A 21,539-nucleotide genomic window follows, 5' to 3' on the forward strand; every position below is an offset into this window, starting at 1 on the left:
CATTGAAACACAAAGTGCCAGTTTCAAGGGGTTCTCACCAACACGTTAAACACCATTAATGTCTGACTAAACTTGTAATCATATTTTACTACTAATAAACTTCACATGCATTAAATAAATTGAATATTTTATAGTAGTAGATACCTTATTTAGAGTAATTTGCAGCAGCGCACACATTGAGGTGGCAGAAAAACAGTGGGAACAACTTGTGGGCAAAAAAAAAAAATGGGCAAAATCCACAGAATAAGAGAAAAATGTCTTCTTGTGCCAGAATGCAAAAAAAGATTGTCTTCATATTTATAGAGTACCGTCGTCAAAGACGCTCTGTGAAGCTAAACGCAGACATTTAAGGTTGCAATTCACAGACTGGACTGATGAAACCTGAAATCTGCGATAATCAGTCGACTATTAAAGCACGGATTTGATGTAAACAACAGATCTACGTAATATTCACATATGCAGTTCATAGGGGCATAATAGCTTTACAGTTACAGCATAAAATAATATTTAAACCTATAACGTTATACTGCGTAGGTAACATTTAAACATATATCTCACAATTCTGACTTTTTTCTTGCAAATGCTCTGAGGGGGAAATGACAGAATGTAGAGTTAATATCTTGCAATTCTGATATTTCGTCTTAGAATTGAGAGATAATCTCGGAAATGTGAGAAGAAAAGGATATCAACTCGAAATGGCCTTTTTATTGTTTTATTACATGGCTTAGAGTGATACTGCAGAACTGTCATTTTCTGCCACCAGGTAGGCTCCGCCCACTAAACACGTCATCGCTGTTTACAAACATAGGTCTACACTCTAAAAAAAAAGGTTCTATATGGCACCAAAAATGGTTCTTGGCTCGTAATCATAGGGGAACCTTTTTAAGTGCTATATAGCACCAAACTTCAGCGGTTCTATAGAGGTTCTTCACCGGTTCTTTGACTAAGGTGCTATATAGCACCTCTGAAGAACTGCTGAAGAACCACTGAAGCACCAAAATTGGTGCTATATAACAGTTAAAAAGGTTCCCCTATGATTAGGAGCCAAGAACCATTTTTGGTGCCATATAGAACCTTTTTTTTAAAAGTGTATTTTAATGCTATCTGAGGTCATATGTCATATATTAACAGATTTATTTTGTTGGATTATACTTCCACTGTGTTATCTCTGCTGTATTGCATTTCAAAACCATAGCGGCTGGCATTGTCAAGTTAGAATTTCAACACACTGAACATAAAATGGCACATAAAAAGACTTTTCTTCTTGGATGGCACAGTGCCATTGCTTTTTAACACCTGCCCATATTATATGTGTGTATGAGGTAAACAGAGAAAATATTTAAAACATTACAACGTTAATGCAGGAAACTTTTGCATCTGTCAAACTGTTTAAATATATATATATATATATATATATATATGTGTGTGTGCGTGTGTGTGTGTTTGATGAACACATTTATGTTTAATTTAATGTTGTGGGCAGGTTTCTCAACTTGCTGGCTTTGATTGTGCCCTTTTGCACCTTACCCTGCTCCCCAGAGGGTTAATGCTGGGAGGTTGCAAGTTCCCTCCTCTTTTTTTTCTCTCTCTCTCTCTCCCTCCCTCTCAGATACTCGCTCCGCTAGCTCTCTCAGCTGAGTAACCCAAAGACAGACTCTTACAAGCACCACACAGGTTTAACATCACCAAAGAGAGCACAGAATCAACAGGGGACGTACTTTCAAGCACCATCAAGAAAGGAAATCTTGCAAACTCAGTCAAGGACTCAAACCATGAATGGAAAACTTCATGTTAGAAGATGAAACGTACCAAAAGTGGATTAAATTAATCTGCATAACTGGTAATATCTTATCTGAAACGCTCTCATTGACGTGACTATCCAGGAGAGGAGCATTTCCAGAATTTTTTATTTTCTTTATATTAAGTGATTTGGAGAGTATAAGCACCTGATCATGGCTGGGGGGAGACTCATTCACCTTTTGAAGACAATTTGGATGGTATTTCTCATGCAAGGTTAGTTAAATTGTCTTATACTCTCTTTTTCTATTTGAAGCAAATGGTTTTACCCATTTCAGGACACTATTCAAAGTGCTAATAATTATTTTATGCAAGACAAATCATGAAAGTGCATGACCGATATATGCACTTTTGAATTGTAATACTTAATCTGTTCATCCATCTCTTTTGGTTCCCCATTACATTGTGATGCCACTATTTTTCTCTCTCGCTCTAGTTCTTTATAAAACAATCTTTTGCTATAAAGCGGTGATTCTCAATCCTGGTCATTTTGATTGTCTCCCTTATCTGACACACCCAATTCAGGTATTGGAGCTTTTACTAATGAGCTGATGATATAAATCAGATTAGTTAAATAAGTGCGACATCCAAAATGTGCAGTTCTGCACGACTTCAGAACAAGGACTGAATTGTAAAGAAACCAAATATGATTATCTCAGCCTACAACATTAACTTTGTTCATCTAAAAAGCACCATATAGCAATTTAAGAACACGATATAGCCAAAAGGACTCTATAGGTAACAAAAGTGTTTTTTTGCTGAACCTGAAGAATCTTTTTTTTTTTTTTATCATCATATAGTACAGCCTATTATCATATATCACAGATCCAAGCAGGCATTATAAATCAGAAACATATACCTAATTAAATTATATGACACATCTAAATGAATGAATCTCATGTATTATGGTATTAATGCAAATAATCATAAACTATGAGAATCTTAAGCATAAGAATGACTTTTTGTTAATGTGTGAAAGTATGAGAGCTGCCAAGCAAAACACCTTCATTATCGAGACCAACAAGTCTGAGCATTTTCTAACTGTATCAAGAAAGTTTTCTTTTTCGCCTCTGGATTTCACAAGTGTAATTAGGATCTAAAGTATGACAAAGAGCTCTCAAGATAGGGTTTGGTTAAAGTTTTGGGGTTTAATTAACCTTAATAAAACCCTTGACTAAACTAAACTTGAATCGCCAAATTGAATATACTCATGGAAGAAATACTGCCTTTTTTTTTTTAAAGCTCTCTAGTGGTTTAACTTGCCGATTTCAGGAACTTTAAAGCTTGCTGTGTTTATAAAACACAACTCATGCTTACACCCTTTCTGAACTACTTAATACTGTATGTAGGTCATTCATTGTTGTTAATAGCATTGTTGATGTCGGTGGGACGTTTGTGCACAATGCTTCTATTTTGAACGCAAAAGTGTTCATTACAAATGATTTAATCAGAATAAGAATTTCAGCAAAAGGTTCAATTGAAAAAAACTTTTGAAGCCCACATTCTTTGCAGCACCATCCATTTATCACTGTAGTCCATAAAGTTCTTTAGAGATGAAACAAGTTATTGATGTTACATTTATAGGCTCTTCAGATCATTCTGGTTTATGGCTTCTTTAAAGCGCCGTGATGGTTTTTCTAAGAAATAGTGAATGTTTCAGGACGTTCTCCAATGGCATAAGGTTATGACTTTCATTTTTAAAAGTGCACAAGTAGCAGAAATGTGGCTTGTTCTCCAGGAAAATGAGTCAGTCAGGTGGAGCTCTTAATATAAATGGCAAAGAGTTTGGCTCGACGCTGTGATCTTATTCTCACCTTTCCCCATGCACCGCTCTTTTCACCTGTCAGTCTGCTCCACGGGCCCCGGACCCCCGTTTTTCTCCCTGGTCTCTTTTACAGTTAGCACTGGTGTAGAGGAGGCCATTGTTTCCTGTGAAAGCAGATCACAGCCGTGGAACTAATGCCACCATTAAAATAATGATTAGAGTAACAGGCCAACGCCATTAACGACCCCTTCTGTTCGTATGCCATTTAGTGGCTGTTTTTCTTCTACGCTTTCGTTCCTTTCAGTCAGGGATGGTTAGGGTGATGAAGAAAGCAATAGGCTTCTGTTCTCACTATCAGGCCGCCTACAGAACGACAGAGAGAGAGAGAGAGAGAGAGAGAGAGAGAGAGAGAGAGAGAAAGACTGGCGCAATTACACCCGCCCCCCCAGTGACTCATGGCAGTTACCCATGACCTCGGAGGTCAGTATGCGTGCATTTATGTGTCTGTACTTTCTCTTTTCTTAAAAAACATGGCCTTTTTTTCATCCAACAGCTAAATTAGACCCGCGAATAGGATTAATATCATGCCCATATGCTTGAATAATCTGCCAACACAGATACTAAATGCAATGCTGTATTGTGGTTGGCTGCATGTGACACTTTGCTTTGATTTAAATGGGAAATGTATTTAACGCAAGGTGATTTTACAAGAACTTATGCCTCAACATTGACAAACAAAAGCATGAATGCTTTCCAGCATTTACTTGGAATCACCGCCGTCATTCTTCCAGCTGTTCTGCATCAATTCCACTATTTTTAAAGTCTGCTTTGAGATGCATGAGTAATATTCATAAGCAGAAGACATGATCGAAAGCCTGTCAACCATTTAAAAGGAGGCCCGGTACTTGTTAGGGAGACTTTGACACTTTAAAACCATCAATCAATTGTAGGAGTGAAAGATCAGAGCAGTTACTAACCGACTGTCACGTTAACTGATGTGCTGTGTAGTCAGCAACGGGTTGGAAAATGCAAAAATATAACCTAATATAACCCCATATATATGATATGTATGATATACAAAACCATTCAAAATGTTGGGGTCGGTAAGATTAAAAAAAAAAAAATGTATACTTTTATTCCAAAGTGATGATTTAAATCAAATGTAATAAGTTACATTACTTATTACATTTTAAATAAGGTAACTAAATCTGTAACCTATTACATTTCCAAAGTATTACCTTCCCAAAACTGTATACACTCCCTCCTATAATTAATATGAATAATTATTCATTAATAATATATTATTTAAAGGGCATATTGCAGGTTACATTTTTTGCCTTTCAAATAAATGCCGTTCTTTTGAACTTTCAAAGATGCATAATAGTTTTGCGATAATATTAAGCAGCACAACCGTTTTCAACATTGACAATATTAAGCTCTAAATCATCATATTAGAACGATTTCTGAAGGATCATGTGACACTGAAGACTGAAGTAATGATGCTGAAAATTCAGTTTTGCATCACAGTAATAAATTGCATTTTTAAATATATTCAAATAGAAAACAGTTATTTTAAATTGTAATAATATTTCATAATATGACAGTTTTGAAGCCTTTGTGCGCATAAAAAAATCATACTTTTGAACAGTAGTGTATAAAATCACCTTTGACATATTGATAGTTAAAAAAAGATTTTCAAATACATGTCAAAGTGAGTCTTTGCATATGATATTATTGAATATTTTTCTTTTAATCAGGATGGGATGTGGCATGACATACTGAAGTTACACTTGTGTTCAGATAACTACAGTGAAAATTGTGTTCGTTCAGAATTTCATATGATTAACTGAATTTGTGCCATAATTGAATGCTCAATCACCCTAAAAACTAAAACTAGTTGTTTTTTTGGTTATAAGCAATATGTAGATCCAAATACTTACTAAAGTCACAGTGATGTTGAGTCAACCCGTCGGGTAACCGTTGGTTTGGGGGAGAAATGTTCTCATAATCCCTTATCTAAATAAAAACAATAGCTGGATTAAGCAGGTTTAATGTTCATGAAAAGACAACAATACTGCAGAATTATAAGGAAGTTGAGTGATGAGAAGGATTCTGGGGAAAAGAAACACACCCACCCACCCACTATAGATGACCTCTGAACTGCTCTGTGCACAAATCTTATTCACACTGACATGCACACATTAATAGACAAACATATATTCTCCTACCCTTTTCATATGCACATCAACATAAGCGTGCACACACCTTTGTTGCCCCTAGCGCACATATGCATGCACACACATGCAGACTTTACTCTCTATATGAAACTTTACCTTTCTGTAACTGTACTTCATCAGACAAAAAGAGTGTGACAGAGAGAGAGGAAGCGAGGAATCTGAGCTCTATCCAAAGTAAATGAGGTGTAAATGGGAGTTTTTTCATCAGGGAGCAGTTATCAAAGCAGGGGCTGGTGGGAGAGAGAGGCGGCGGGCGGCACAAAGGCAGTTAAAGAGGCCATTTCACGCATACTGTAGTACAGTGATGATGGTATCAGATGGTTCTGAATCATTACTTTATTTGAATTGTATACAGTATGATCCAAAAGTCTAAGATCACTTAAACCTGGGAATAAATGAATTTTTAGGATTTTAAAAAAAGGAAATTAAGGACAAAATGAGAATTTAGTACATACTTTAGTACAGATGACAATGAAGATCTTAACCAGACTTTATTTTTTTCACTCAAATTACTATGCCGAAAAATTACAATTAATTTTCAATTGATAAAGGATTGCAAAAGAGAAGCATTTTCACTGTTGGTCTCAGACCTTTGGATTCCACCTACTTCAAAGAATACCATGGCGCACACACACACACACACACACACACACACACACACACACACACACACACACACACACACACACACACACACACACACACACACACACACACACACACACACACACACACACACACACACACACACACACACACACACACACACACACACACAGAGAGACAGAGAGAGGTTACAAGTAGCAGAACTGCAAAAGCATTCTTGTTTCAATTTGTACTTGAGCGGGATGCAAAATGTTTATTATATCATTTGTTTTTATGACTGAAAATGAGGTCATATGTACAGTCCGTTCAAACTGTTTTAAGTCTTTGTCCCATAATATTCTGTTACACTTTATTTTAAAGGTGTCCATGCAACAGTATAAGGTAACACTTTACAATAAGGTTCATTAGTTAACTACATTAGTTAACATAAACTAATTATGAACTGCACTTATAAACCATTTATTTATCTTTGCTAATGTTAATTTCAACATTTACTAATGCACGATTAAAATCTTGTTAACATTAGTTAATGCACTGTGAACTAACATGAACAGCTGGATTTTTATGAACTAACGTTAACAAAGATGAACTAATGCTGAACAGAGGTGTTGTTCATGCTTAGTTCATGTTAACTAATGCATTAACTAATGCAACCTTATTGTAAAGTGTTACCCAGTGTAATTATACATAAGTACTGAGTAAAAACTATTAACTACATGTACTTACTAGGGTCAGAGTTAGAGGACGAGCGTTTGGTTTAGGGCTAGTTAATTATGCATAATGTATCGTTATTACTAACTACGTGTAACACGTGCAACAAGGACAATGTTTTATTGAACTGATGATAACAACTGAAATTGTGTCTCTCACAGCCTCATTTTCATTCACACCATCTTAAATAGGCAACGGCAAATGACAGGAGGAATAGTGCTAGAGAGGAAGGGTTATTTTATTTTTGGCCACTCTTCAGTAATGACGCATTAGGGGTGAGAGAGAAGCCTCCCAAATTGAAATGACAAATAAAAACAAACACATGAAACCAGTCGGAGGTACTTTTGCTAGCCTCGCTTCTTCTATAAATCAATGTCTCCAGTGTGTGTATGTCTGGGGGTGTTGAATGGTTGGAATATTAGGACAGGTAGTTTACTTTGGCTCACACTAAAGGGAATTGCCTGTAAGCAAAGAGACCACACACACATTCTACCGCAGCCCCCTCTGCTGGTCAACCTGATGAACTGCCGCTTTGTCGACACACGGGCTTCTGTGCCATTCATAGGGAGAGATATGAGGACGATAAGAAAGATAAGAGACAGAGAGTGAGATTATGAGATACGATCTTCTCCTCACACCGAGACAGAGTCTATAGATATACACTGAGAGTGCGCTCCCATTTTAATCAATTAAAGGGCCGTTTAGACATACAATAATTCACTCACCATATAATTCAAAGTGATCCAATGCCAGTCATTTTCCAAAAAGAGTTTGTGATTTGTTTGCTACATTTGCAAAAGCGACCGTTGGCGATACAACAAGAGGCGAGTTCAAATTTATGCAAATGAGGAGGGACGCGATACTAACAGTAAAACATCCGGCAATGCTAGGCTTTTAAAACATGGGAATGAATGGGAAACTAGGAATAATAATTTTTTTTAACTTGTTTTTTTTTTTTTATGTAGTCCTGCTGAAGATTATGAAGCGGTATTGCGCAGACAACCAATCATAAACTAAACTGCCTCATTTAATATTCATGAGTTTTGAGGACGAGAGCAGCGGTTAAAGGGCAAGTTCACCCAAAAATAACATTTCTGTCATTAATTACTTTATGTTTGTAAGAGCTTTATGTCCCTCCATTGACAGCTATGCAACTACCACTTTAAAGCCCCAGAAAGGGACATCATTAAAGTAATCCATGTGACACCAGTGGTTTAATCCCAATTTTATGAAGTGACGCGAGTGCTATGCTTGCGCAAAAAACATAATTTACCAATTTATTTACAAAATATGTTCACTCAATGTCTGCTCGTGTCAACACAACAATACGCATGTGTCCTGGTGCTCTCATGAACGAGTGTTGGAGATTCATATTTTGTAGCCTATTCTAGAAACTTAAAGGGGTGGTTAATTATGATTTAACTTTTTTAACTTTAGTTAGTGTGTAATATTGCTGTTAGTGTGTAATATTGCTGTTGTACAACAAGCTTTTTCATGGGTTAGGGACATCACTAACCCTAAAATTTACATAAACCCTGCCCACAGGAACATGCAACAAAGGCCATGTTGAGAAGACAATATTCTACATGCTGTCACTTCTTCTTGAGTCTCTCCATCATTGTCCGAATCCAGTTTGAACATAAAACGCTGAACAGTTTCTGCCATTTTCAGTGTGTCTGCTAATCTGAGCTGCTAAAACGAGCTCTTGAAGGTCCGCCCTCTTCTAGAAAGGGGTGTGGGAGCAGCAGCTCATTTGCATTTAAAGGGACACACTGCTCACCCTCAAAAAGTGACAATTTTAACATGTTATAAAAAAATATGTGGGGTATTTCCCATACACACTATGGGGACATCAGAGACTTATCTTGTAAAAAAAGGGGCATTATAGGACCCCTTTAAAATATGACTACCCATAGTAAAGTATTACAATTTAAAATGTTATAAAATACAAATTTCTCAATGTTAAGTCGTCTCTTAATTTTTTCCAGAGCTGCAGATTTGAAAATGACCTTGGATTAACCATTTCAAGTGTGTGAAAAGCCCAGAAGCTATCTAAACTGTCTGTGTAATGTCTTGATCAGAAGCTGTTGAACCATCTACAGAGCACGTTAACTCTAACATTATCACATTATTGTGATCATGAGTAACAAGTCTTCTTTCACACTGGAAAATCAGCAGAGCCTGGATCTCTCCCAAACAGCATAAGGAAATAATTCCCTCCTTTAGGGAGCAAACAACTAGAGACCCATGCAGCCTGACATTCTCAATAAATGCTCTGTAATTATGCAATCAGAGAAATTTAGGGCTACACAAATGGGAATAAAAGCTTTTCTGTTTTGTGCTTTTCAGAGAGCAGGCTTTATTTGATTATAAGTTCCATCTGACTGATTAATAAACTATTACAAATCAAAGAAAAAAAAAAAAATACCAAAATGTCTTTAAAATGTTTATTTCATACTAAGTATACTACATTAACATATTTACTGGCATATCATAGACTTACTTATATAAATATTATAATTCAACTTTATTTGCAGTACTTCTTTATTGCACAATGCACATTTTTTAATATTAAGCCTAAAATGTGTTAATATCACTATTAGTAATGTTAGTATGATCTCTGTATAATATCAATCTTTAAATGCAAGATGTTAAAAGTGTACCTAAAGTATACTTAAAATAGTTCCACTTGAGCACAATCAAATATACTTAAAGGGGTCATGAATTGAGAAATCAACTTTTCATTCAGCCTTTGATATATAAAAGTTTATCTTGATATAAGAATATCCTGTACGTTTCGGAACTTCCTTGTTAGTCAAAGAAAAGATTTTATTGACACCAGGCACAGCAAACGAGAGATCTCAGAATATGCCAACCCGTGACGTCTGAGTGTGGTGAAACGCCGCCTCAACGGATCATAAACGGACCTAAACGGATCACGATACTGAGCAATAAACATGCCGAAGAGAGCAAGATATTGCGCTGGGCCTGGTTGTGGAAGAACACAGTCGCTGAATAAGCTTCCTTCGGATTCTAATATTGGGAATGTGTGGTTGAACTTTATTTTTAATGAAGATCCAGCTCACGTGGGGAAGACGTTGCACGTTTGTTTGCTTAATTTCACAGCAGAATCGTTTGCAGACATATTGAGATTAAAACACAATGCTGTGCCTTCTATATTGGATCCGACAGGAACAGTGCAACACTTATGTGAGTAAAACATATTTTTTTATATGTGATAGTATTGCATTGTTACAGATCGTTTGATATCTACTGATTATGTTGCGGAAGTTTTGAACATGCTGATTTGTCTGCAGTGAAGTTTTGCTGACGCACATGCTTGGCTTGTGTGTGTGTGTGTGTGTGTGTGTGTTAGTGATGTGCGGTTCGCAGATATATCCACTGATCGGGCGGGCCAAGTAATAAAAAATAATATTCATTAACTGCGGGTGGATGAGAGATAAATAATTGTGTTTGTTTGATAAAGACATTTTGCGAGCCATGTGGGCGGATTCTGATTGCCGTTTCTCTACATTGGAAGTTTTTTAAACAATTCCCATGTGTACAGACGGGGGAGCTGAAACTCATTATTATGCAAAACTGTTATCCAATCATAGCAGTGGGTGTTTGATTCGTATATTTTTAGTTGGACCTCAGCACTATTTCCGGATAACTAAAGTGCAAAATTAGTTGTTCCAATTTAGCAGACCAGAATTCAGTAAACCAACACTTGGAGGGTATTTATATTAAGTACATTAATATGTAAATGTATCTGTAGTATACTAGTTAGCATTAAAATAAATGAATTTCAAATACATTTTGGTATATTATTTTTCACTAGAAGATGGTTAAGGTTATATAATAATTGTACAGTTCATATTTTACCCCAAATCCAGAAAAAGGTGCTTAAAGCACAACTGATTTCAACATTGATAATGATAAGAAAGGTTTCTAAAGCAGCAAATCATCACATTAGAATTATTTCTAAAGGATCATGTGACATTGAAGGCTGGAGTAATGATGCTGAAAATTCAGCTTTGCCTCCACAGTAATAAATGATATTTTAGAGTTATTTTAAATTGCAGTAATTAATATTATTATTTTTAATCAAATAAATGCAGCCTTGGTGAGCATATAAATATTACCATCCACAAATGTTTGAACTGTGTTTATTACTATTATAATACGTTTTTGTGCATGGCTTATAGTTTTTGGTGAAAATGTGCTTAATTGTCATAGAAAATAATGTCACAATGCAATAAACTAAAACATCTTAAGTTTCGGTTGATTTTGGGGTGAAATGTGACTTGGACCTGTAATAATTATTTGACATTTGGCACAGGAGTAAATGAGGTCCCTAATAAACAGTTTCTCTCCTCCCACCCTTCCTCTTTGGATGAAGTTTGATAGAGCGCACATTTTTGAGTCTGTGTACAGAGAAGCACTTCCCAGCATGCAACTTCCCAAACTCTCCCTCTGCTAATCAGGTTTACTGAACCATATATCTACAGTTCTTCCTCAAGGACAGCTCTGTGGCGAGGAGATTTACAGATCAAACAAAGATGCCCAGTGCTATGTTGACTAATCTCACTCCTCACGAGCTGGAACCATGTTTGCTTTTCTGTCTGTTTTAAAAAAATTGTCAAAAATTGTTGTTTGCATTGGCCAGCGCCACATATCCCTTCCCATTCCCTTGAAGATGGTGTCTGATTGAAGTGACATGCCAAACCTCTGGCCCCCTGCCCCTGACCGCAAATCGTGGTCAGAGCAGGATTGGGTTCTATATATGGCTCTAATAGACCTCATCACGTTTCATTACACGGAAAATTACAGAAATGCAAAATCCTTCAACCACTTCCAGTTCAGCAGAATCCTGTTTATAGACCGTAAAAGACCATGAAGTGAAAATGCTCCTCTTGGAGTTTTTTATTGCTGGAGGTACCAAAGCTTTTTGAAGTGTCTGAGGTTTTTTACAGGCTTAATTTATTCGGAAATGTGGCTACAGAGTCATGAAAAGAGATCAGCACATTATTGCCAACTTAGACCTTGGAACGATTTCAGTGAAGCCTTTTGGATTTAATATATTGGCAACTCTTACAAGCGACAACAATCCACATAGATGTTAATTAGGACTTAAAGGATTAGTTCACTTCAAAATTAAAATTCCTGATAATTTACTCACCCCAATGCCATCCAAGATATTCAGGTCTTTCTTTCTTCAGTGGAAAAGAATTTAAGTTTTTTGAGGAAAACATTTCAGGATTTTTCTCCATATAATGTATTTCAATGGTAACCAAAATGTAGAAGGTCCAAATCAATGCAGTTTCAAAGGGATTTGAAGTGATTAAAAGGGCTCTGCACTATCCCAGCAGAGGAATAGGGTCTTATCTAGCAAAACGCTAAATCGGCCATTTCCAAAAAAAAAAAGAAAGAAAAAAAGTATATACTTTTTAACCACAATCGTTCGCCTGTCACAATTTATTCGCCCGAAAACAAATATTTTCGACTGAAGAAAGAAAGACATGAACATCTTAGTAAATTATCAGGAAATTTTCATTTTGAAGTGAACTAATCCTTTAAAACTTATGACCAGCAAACAATTTAAAGATAGGATAGATCATTTTCAGTGAGGCTAACAATAGCGAGCTAGCTTTGAAAGCATGAGATCCCACCCTCCCTTCAGAGCATCTCCAAAGCCACGCCTCCTTCAAAACACATGAACACACACACAGCAGGGAGCAAACAAGAGACGGTGTTAGACTTCCTCATGTCACAAAGCACATAACATTACAATAATAATGACTGTAAACAACTTGAAGAGCTCTAGTTGTACCACCTGACTGCTGCAGATTCATTTTAGCATTGATAGTGTTGCCATTGAAAGTGAAACGCATAAATTGTATTCTTTGATATAAACTAAGCTTGCATGCAGGCGGATATAACAATGCAATATCTGCATTAACACACACACAATATATTCCATCTCTCCTCAGTTTTGTGTGTGATGGGCAGTAAGTTGTGGGAAGTGCCCACCGGCCCCTTCGTACCCCATGCCAACCTCAGCACGAGACTGTTTTGGGAGCCACAGTGCCAGGTTCAGCTACGCCACCTACAGAATGAAGCAAGAATCACAGCCACCATACCACCCAAACTGGAGGGCCACTGGGTGTCAAGCAGGTAAGAGACCCCTCTAGAAAGACTTTTCTACTTTTAAAGTCAACATAAATTCAAATTAGATCCAAATTACATTCTTAAAACGAAATCCTCGTCTTGTTATGAATGATTCATCGGCGCATGCATATCACTGCTGAGAAGTTAAGTAGTTAAAGGTGAACTGTCACATTTTTTCAGTAAAATATCCAAAAACCACTAGGCCAGTGTTATATATTTTGCTCAGTTGAGTACTTAAAATATCCCAAATGTTTCCAACTATTTGTAAATCGTAAGAAATTGCTATTTTAATCAAGGAACCGGGACGTGTGAGCTATGCGTGTGAGGGAGTCGCCTGTCGATTGCGTCATATCTTCGTTCCCTCGGTTTCCGGTTTTATTTTGCAGAAACGCTTTACTCTCACTGCAGTGTGAACAAGTGTCATAGCAGCCGCCGAGCAAACGTCATAACTTCCTTTTCAACACACTCAGATATATCTAATATGATAAACAGAGCTGCGTTACCTCATTTTTTTGCGACTGTGTCATAATAAAAGTCCCGCCAGCGACTATGCCATAATAACAGTCCTGCTCTTCAATCGCTCCTGTGGCCTTGCTCAGCTCCACAACACTCGGTCCTGCTCTGCTTCAGACTACAGTAATGTTAAATCAGGGCTCCGAACCGGTTCAAGGAATGAAAACGAAAACCGGAAACAAACAAAATTTTAAGAGGAACAAAAACGAAAACGAAATCAAAATCAAATTGAATCGTTCTGAACAGAAACGTTAATTTGAAATGACCATTAACCGGTTAATAACGTTATTTTATCGTTCTTTTAATATTTTAATTTGGCAGTGACCAATCATGAATTGAGTAGTACAGCGTGTGACCTTGACGGATCAAGCGTGAGTGAAATGCCCGCGCACCATCATCTATGAATCTACTGTCAGTATAGAGCCCGCTTTTTCATGCCTCAAGTAAATTTCTTTGCCCGCTAAGGTCTACAATGAATGTGCAGGTATTGGAGGACATTCTTTTCGAACGTTTAAATAAGCAGTACGGACTTTAAACTCAAATAGACTGATTTAGGCTAGTTTATGGATTCCGTTGAAGCCTATCCAAGTAGGCTATAGCATCTATCAAACATTTTTCCTATAGTCTTTCAGATTGCCAATACAGGACTGGTCAATGTTTTCTATATAGACGGTTGATGCTTCGTATTAAATGGTATGTTATATTGCATTAAATGATCAAGCTTTATTAGCTGACTGAATTTGATTATGTGATGCAAGGACGTGTTGCGCAGTGTTTGCTTTGAAATTAGCAGTTGACGGTGCGTTAATGGTTATCCAGTTTATTTATTCTTTATTTATACATTTTTTAAAACAAGTCGTGTTGAAAAAAAGTTATGTAACGTTACAAAGAATGTTATCACTCTTCTGAAAAGAATTAGGCATAAGAGGCCACTTTAGATTGTCTAACGCTCCATTAAAACAGGTCCGCTGTTTATGCTTTGTAATTAATGCATGTATTTCTGTTGTGGTTTTAAAAATGTTATGAAATAAATATTCAAGTTTAATTACCATGCGTTATATTATTATTGAGTGAAAATAAATCTATTTATACATATTTGTTTAAAGTATAGGCTAAATTAAAATAACGTTATTAACCGGTATGTTTTCAAATCATACCGTTTTCGGAACAGTAATTTTTATTGAGGAACGCAAAAACGGAAACGTTAAAATATCGATTCTGCTCGGAGTGAACCGATTGATATTTTTTCCCGTTTTTAAGCCCTGATGTTAATAATCGCATCTATGAACATGATTTCTACCCGAGTCCTTTCCTGACTCTTTTCCACCGGCTGTGAGGTGAAGACCACATGTCCTAAGATTCTGTGCTCAAACGTAGCGTCATCAAACTACACCTTTGTTTTGAACAGGCGACCTCTAGTGGACGGAAAAGTTACATAGTGCAGCTTTAAGTCAAGCAACTTGTTGTTAGAACCGTAATTAAACTAAACTATACCTGTTCTATCATCATGCAGCATATATTCTCTGGCTCTGTGTATCTTACAACAGTTCCCACACGAGCGATTTATAAATTATCAAGACAGAACATGCTAATCAATGACTTGAAGATAGTTAACTCCACATCAGCTACATAAATTCATCAACTAACCATTAAGAAATGTCCTGTCTCATTCTACATGTTGTCACTTCTTGAGTCTCTCCGTCAATTTCCGACTCTGGTAATTGGAGCTGCTAACAAGAGCTCTTGAAGCTTCGCCCTCTCCTAGAAAGGGTGCTGGAAGCAGGACACTAATTTGTCCTCCTTTTTGGAGTTGCGCTGAATCAGCCTAAAAAATCCCCGCTCTAGAATCTTTATTGGGACGCAGCAGCATAGCGTCTAATGCCGTAAGATCTCTGGTCAAACAAACGATTGGCTGAAAGCGGTGTCAAATAAGTATCGGATATATCATTGGTTAAAAGCGTAAACAAGCCTCCACGTCCATGTGCTGGCTACGTCATATCATAACATAAACATGCCGAAACGTCAGACCTCATTTAATCCGGAATGGACAAAAGAGCACACATTTATATCAAAAGGCAGTAGAGATGTTTTTCATGGATTTTGCACACTGTCTCGCTGTGAAATGTTATGTTTTCTTGCACTGTCCCAGATTATTTGTTTATTTATGTATTTCTTTTATTTTCATAAGTCCAGAAATGTTATGTTTTCAGGTAGTGTGCACTTTGCAAGACAGGTTCCTCTCAGTGGTCAGTTTTTGAAACAGACATCACATTGTCTTGAATAAATACAAATACTGTGAACAAACACTTTTTTGCCTCTTACACATAGGTCTACATCAAGATATATTGTAGATCAAATGGTCTGGTAATGAATAGAGTAAGCTATTTCAGAATCACTGTATCATGATACCTGGATACCGGTTTGATGGACAAAATTGTATTGTAGTTGCGAGTACACCAGAGTCCTATGCAATTATTCTTGCCTAACGAAATGCCACAAAGTGTCCTCCTTTTTGGTGTTATGGAAATGGCCACCCTAGCACTCACACTAATTTGCACTGTTTAGAAAATCTGGCCCTTGGTGCTCAAAAAACAGTATTATAATCAATATTGCTGCACTGCTTAATATTTTTGTGAAAGTTGTGATACATGTCTTTAACATCCTTTGATGTATATAAAGTTTCAATAAACAGAATTTATTTGAGGTATACATTTTTTGTAGCAATGTGAAAGTCTTTACTGTCACTTTTGACCAATTTAAAACACCCTTGCTGAATATATGCAACAATATACTGTATGTATAAATGTAAAACTATCAGATGATATTTAATGTTGCAATAATCTGGCAAAACAAAGAGTATTAAATTGTACTTAATTTTACAATAAATACTAAAAATCATGTCCCGTCTTACATTTGGTCTAATTAAATATCACTTTTCACTTGGAAATGCATCAGATTATGGAAGTAAAATTGTTTGCAATTGCCATATTGACTAACTTCTTGACTATATTTGTTATTTTTCTTCTCAGATGTGAAGTGCGACCCGGTCCAGAATTCCTCACTCGATCATACACATTTCACCAAAGCCCCACACGTCTCTTCAGGGCCCTCCAGCACTACTACTCTGACAGTGACTGCCACATCCCAACCTACTCTCTTGTGATCAGGGGTAAACTGCGGCTACGCCAGGCCTCATGGATCACCCGCGGAGCCACTGAAGCCGAGCACCACCTCCATAAAGTAGGGATGATCATTCACAGCCAGAAGGCCATCTATCATCTCGCGACCCGCCTACCCTCGTCCTGTCTGGGGCTCAAAGCTGGAGGACACCTGGTGCCTCATCGCTTCTATGAACTCTTCAATGCCAAAGCAGAGAAAGACTGTCTGGGTGCACTTGGGTTCTCCATGATGGAACTGGAGTTGCTGAGGGTGGAGACCCATCACCATTCTCACAGCAGGCCGGCTCAGGAGCTGTTCTTAGGGGACGTGCACACAGACTGGAAAGAAAGGGTGCACCATAGACCCACTGGTTATCAGGAGCCTCTACAGAATGCCATGGTGAGAGAAATGGAAAATTCTGTCATCATTTACTCACCCTCATAATGTTCCAAAACCCATAAATCTTTGGTTAAAGGGTTAGTTCACCCAAAAATGAAAATTCTGTCATTAATTACTTACCCTCATGTCGTTCGACACCCTTAAGACCTCCGTTCATCTTCGGAACAGAAATGAAGATATTTTAGTTGAAATCTGATGGCTCTGAAAGGCCTCCATTGGCTCAATGGCACGTTACACTCTCAAGACCCTTAAAAAGTACTAAAGACGTCGTTACAAAGTCCGTCTCACTGCAGCGGTTCTAAAATAACTTTATGAATCGGCGACAATAGTTTTTGTGCGCAAAAAAACCCTAAATAACGACTTACATAGTGATGACGATTTCAAAACACGGCCTCATGAAGCTTCGAAGCGTTATGAATCAGCGAGTCGAATCATCGGTTTGGATCGCCAAATTTCAGCAGTTTGGCGGTTTGACACGCGATCCGAATCATCATTCGGCTCACTGATTCATAACGCTGAATCAGTCTGACGGGTGTCGAACGACATGAGGGTAAGTAATTAATGACATAATTTTCATTTTTGGGTGAACTAACCCTTTAATCTTTGAAAAACAAGATAGTTTGGTCACACTTTAGATTAGGGTCCAATTCTCACTATTAATCACAACTTTTGCCCTAATAAACACCTAAATAATAATAGTTAGTTAGGTAGTTGTTAAGTTTAGGTATTGGGTAGGATTAAGGCAGCTAGTTAATAGTGAGAATTGGACCATAAACTAAAGTGTTACTGATATTTTTTATGAAATCTGAGATAAAAGTGGCGTTAAATGAATACATGTGAATTGAACGGTCTTGTAATTTTTGGGTAAACTATCACTTTAAGACTAGAGTATTTTTGCTCAAACTGTTTAAAATCTTTCAAATTATGTCCATATTCAAACTTATTACTGGCTATAAGTATATCATGTTGTGCCACCAGACTAGCGTAAGAGTATAACAGGGCTGCATATTTGCCTAGCACTACAGTTCATGTAAAACAAGCAAAGTATGGCTAAAAATAATCTACAGAAATATGAAGATGCTTGTATACGTATATAGTTTATATACGGTTAAAATGTTTAGGGTTGGTAAGATTTTTTTGATATTTTTGAAAGAAGCCTCACCAAGGCAAACACAGCAATACTGTGAAATATTGTTACAATTTAAACGGTTTTCTATTTTAAAAAGTAAGCATCTAATTTCAGCATCATTACTCCCCCATTCTTGCTGAATGAACATAATGTCTTTTTTTTTTTAAATTCCCACTGACAATAGATACTATACAATGAACAAAATCCTTGTTTTCTCTCTTAGCACCACATCCACCCATGCCCAGTGTGCGCCCTGGTATACCGTGCCTCTGAACAGCATCCACCCATTCTTCCCCCATCCCCCTCCATCCCTCTGGATCTAAATGGAAACTGGGTGAGCCAACGCTGCGAGTCCCGTCCATCCGTCCTCTTCCTTACCCGGCGTTTTGTTTTCAACGAGGAGCAACGCACTTGGGAGGGCTCCTACCAACATTACTCTGACCCAATGTGCCGCCATCCCATCTTTACATTGTTGGCATCAGGTCATTATGCTAAACTAGGCCAGTCCGTTAAAGTACGTGGGGGCACGGAGCTCGTCTTCAAGGTGACACGGGCAAAAGCAATTGTGTTTGACCGTGCATTGTTGCGGGAGTTGAATTCAACGCAAAATGGAAGATGTGGACAGGCGGGCAGGTGGGAGGTGGGTGTCGAGCAAGACATCACCTGGACGGATGGTTGCGAAGCATTGGGGATACGACTTCCGCACAAAGAGTATGAGCTGTTTAAGATGGGGGTGGATCATAAAGGGCGTCCCCTGTTGTTCAATGGGGAAAGGCCCACGGATGGATCCAGCCCGGATCGACCTGCAAAAAGGCCAACATCCTTTCAGACACCAATGGTGCGATGCAGCACAAGGGTCGGGGTGGAGCCACACTACAGTTCCTACAGGGATCATTCAACGGGACCAAAGACAAGCTCTGCTAATGCACTGCACTCTTCATTGATTCTGCTGTCCGTTCTAAATGCATGGTGCTGGAATATTCATCGTTTCTAAAATGCGACGTGCCATTCACGTTCACTGTTCAAATTCTGACCCATTTATGGCGGGCATAGCACAATCTGAGGATCGGTCAGTTCGGTGCTATAGCAAAATGCTGGCTGCAAATGCTCTGAAATATGACTTTTTTGATCTAAAGAGATTTTCATAAAGCAAACATGTACATAGAAACCTCCTTTTAATCATTTAGTATATCAACATACATTTTTACTGTCTGTCATTTGGGGTGTTGTTTTATATTTTGATAAGAACTACAGATAAACAAATATCTATTGAGAAAGTATGATTGTTCTTCTGTAGAAAATGCATTTACCAACATTCCAGCAAGTTAACAAAGATGAACAGTTAAACGAACCTTCAAATACTTACCAGTGTACAACTAATATCGCGATTTTGGACGGGACTATCCGAGCGACCGACCAATGGGAGAGTTTTGGGAACCTGTTTGAAAACAATCATTATTCTGTTTGGTGCAGAAATTACACACTTCAGCTTTGAGACATGGGAGATATAGATGGACATCCAGATTCCCATTTGTCTGGGAATGAAGAAAGAAGATTTTCCAATATCTGGTTATGCATATATGGACTAAATTTGGCATTAACTGTATTATTTGGTAACACTTTATTTTACAGTATCATTGTTACATGTTACATACAGTTAAATTATGCATAATTACATGCAACTAACCCTAAACCTAACCCTATAGTAAGTACATGTAGTTGCTTAGCATTACAGTGTAACAATGACACCTTAAAATAAAGTGTAACCTATTATTTCAACATTAGGCCCTTGTCTTCAAGACAAGGCGATGTAGCTCATTTTTGCCATTTTATTTAGCTTTAATCTTCCAATAATGGTGAGGGTGAACATATTTATTGCCACCATTAAAGTAATTTTGATAAGAAACACGATGGATGTTTATTTTTTTATATTGAACATTGATATGTTTGCACAGATCTACATTTATAGTACAAACGTATATGCACATTTGCTGAGCTCTTGCACAATGGTTCAATTCACATCCAATGTTGAATACATGTGCAAGACATTTGAACAGACCTGTCATATGGCTTCCACATTATGCTCACGCTCGCCAATATCTGAAGCATAAGTTCTCAGAACTCTGCGTACAAATCTCTCCCTGTTTATTTGGAAGAACAGGAAGTGTTCAACTCATTCAGCCTTAGTTTAGCAGAGCGTGCAAGTTTCTGTTTTTACAGAGTGGAGTGATTCCTTATTCTGGAGGCAATCTTCAAAAAATCTGTCAAACATCAAAGTGCATGCATTATATTGATTGTTATTGTTTTGACACAACCCTCACAAAAATTTACCATAGTAGCCATTGTTTCCAAAAAAACATATAAATCAATAAATAAATATAATATTGTTAAAAAGAGATCCTTATTTATTGGTTTATATGGTTTTACAGTAGAAAACATTGCTTTAGTTACAATGCTTTTTATTGGCAACCAGTTATACATTTTTATAATAGAATCCTGAGGTACGTGCATAAGTATTAATGCATCAGTTAATATATAAGACATGCTGAACGTGATTTCACCAAGTACAAAATGTACCTGGTTCAACATCTTTGTTGATCCTGGAACAACATTCCAATAACCAATCAGATTTGAGGGACAAGTTTACAGTTTATGTCAAGTTTAGGCTTACAGCCAGGGTTAGGTTCTTCTACATCAGTGTCATTCACCTATCATTTCCCTCTGATTTTAGGGATAACTAAAAAGGTATGAGTCAATTACGAAATAATCAAAGATGCTAGACATTCAGCTCATGACGAAAAATCCAATCTGTTCCTTATTGAGAAACAGATTTTTAGCAATAATGAGAACCTTTCAAGAGCCTGTGCTGGCTTGATGATATATGCTTACTGTAAAAGCCACGTTATTTACAATGATTTGTGAAGAACTACGCTACCCGTAATCCTGAACAGACCACCAGTCAGAGAAGTCACTGTTACCATGGAAACAGCAAATACTTAGAAATTACAGCAAAATAACTCACAACATCCACCCAAGGTCTTTCTGCAGTCTC

General features: G+C 37.3%; 1 protein-coding gene across 6 annotated transcripts; it reads left to right on the forward strand.

Annotated features, from left to right (window-relative positions):
- Positions 1 to 1,636: 1,636 nt before the first annotated feature.
- Positions 1,637 to 20,385, forward strand: apcdd1l (adenomatosis polyposis coli down-regulated 1-like). 6 transcript variants are annotated; one of them, XM_079840289.1, is made up of 6 exons: positions 1,656 to 1,840; positions 1,926 to 2,013; positions 10,243 to 10,326; positions 13,110 to 13,293; positions 16,830 to 17,358; positions 18,711 to 20,385. In XM_079840289.1, the coding sequence occupies exons 2-6, from the start codon at positions 1,953 to 1,955 to the stop codon at positions 19,479 to 19,481; spliced, it is 1,629 nt and encodes a 542-aa protein (XP_079696415.1). In that variant the 5' UTR covers positions 1,656 to 1,840; positions 1,926 to 1,952; the 3' UTR covers positions 19,482 to 20,385. The 6 variants fall into 6 exon arrangements, with proteins under 6 accessions (XP_079696418.1, XP_079696417.1, XP_079696415.1 ...); XM_079840292.1 differs by lacking the exon at positions 10,243 to 10,326 and having other exon boundaries at positions 1,637 to 1,840; XM_079840288.1 differs by having other exon boundaries at positions 1,656 to 2,013.
- Positions 20,386 to 21,539: the final 1,154 nt, after the last annotated feature.

This window comes from Gobio gobio, assembly GCF_949357685.1.
Source record: "Gobio gobio genome assembly, chromosome: 17".
Classification (NCBI taxonomy): Eukaryota; Metazoa; Chordata; class Actinopteri; order Cypriniformes; family Gobionidae; genus Gobio; species Gobio gobio.

What these genes read in the sequence shown, in the direction of transcription:
- apcdd1l (XM_079840287.1), top strand. Translation starts at nt 10,074, where the DNA reads ATGCCGAAGAGAGCAAGATATTGCGCTGGGCCTGGTTGTGGAAGAACA. An exon ending in AGGAACAGTGCAACACTTAT is followed by an intron (nt 10,327 to 13,109) that starts GTGAGTAAAACA and finishes ATCTCTCCTCAG; the next exon opens with TTTTGTGTGTGATGGGCAGT. An exon ending in AGCCTCTACAGAATGCCATG is followed by an intron (nt 17,359 to 18,710) that starts GTGAGAGAAATG and finishes TTTCTCTCTTAG; the next exon opens with CACCACATCCACCCATGCCC.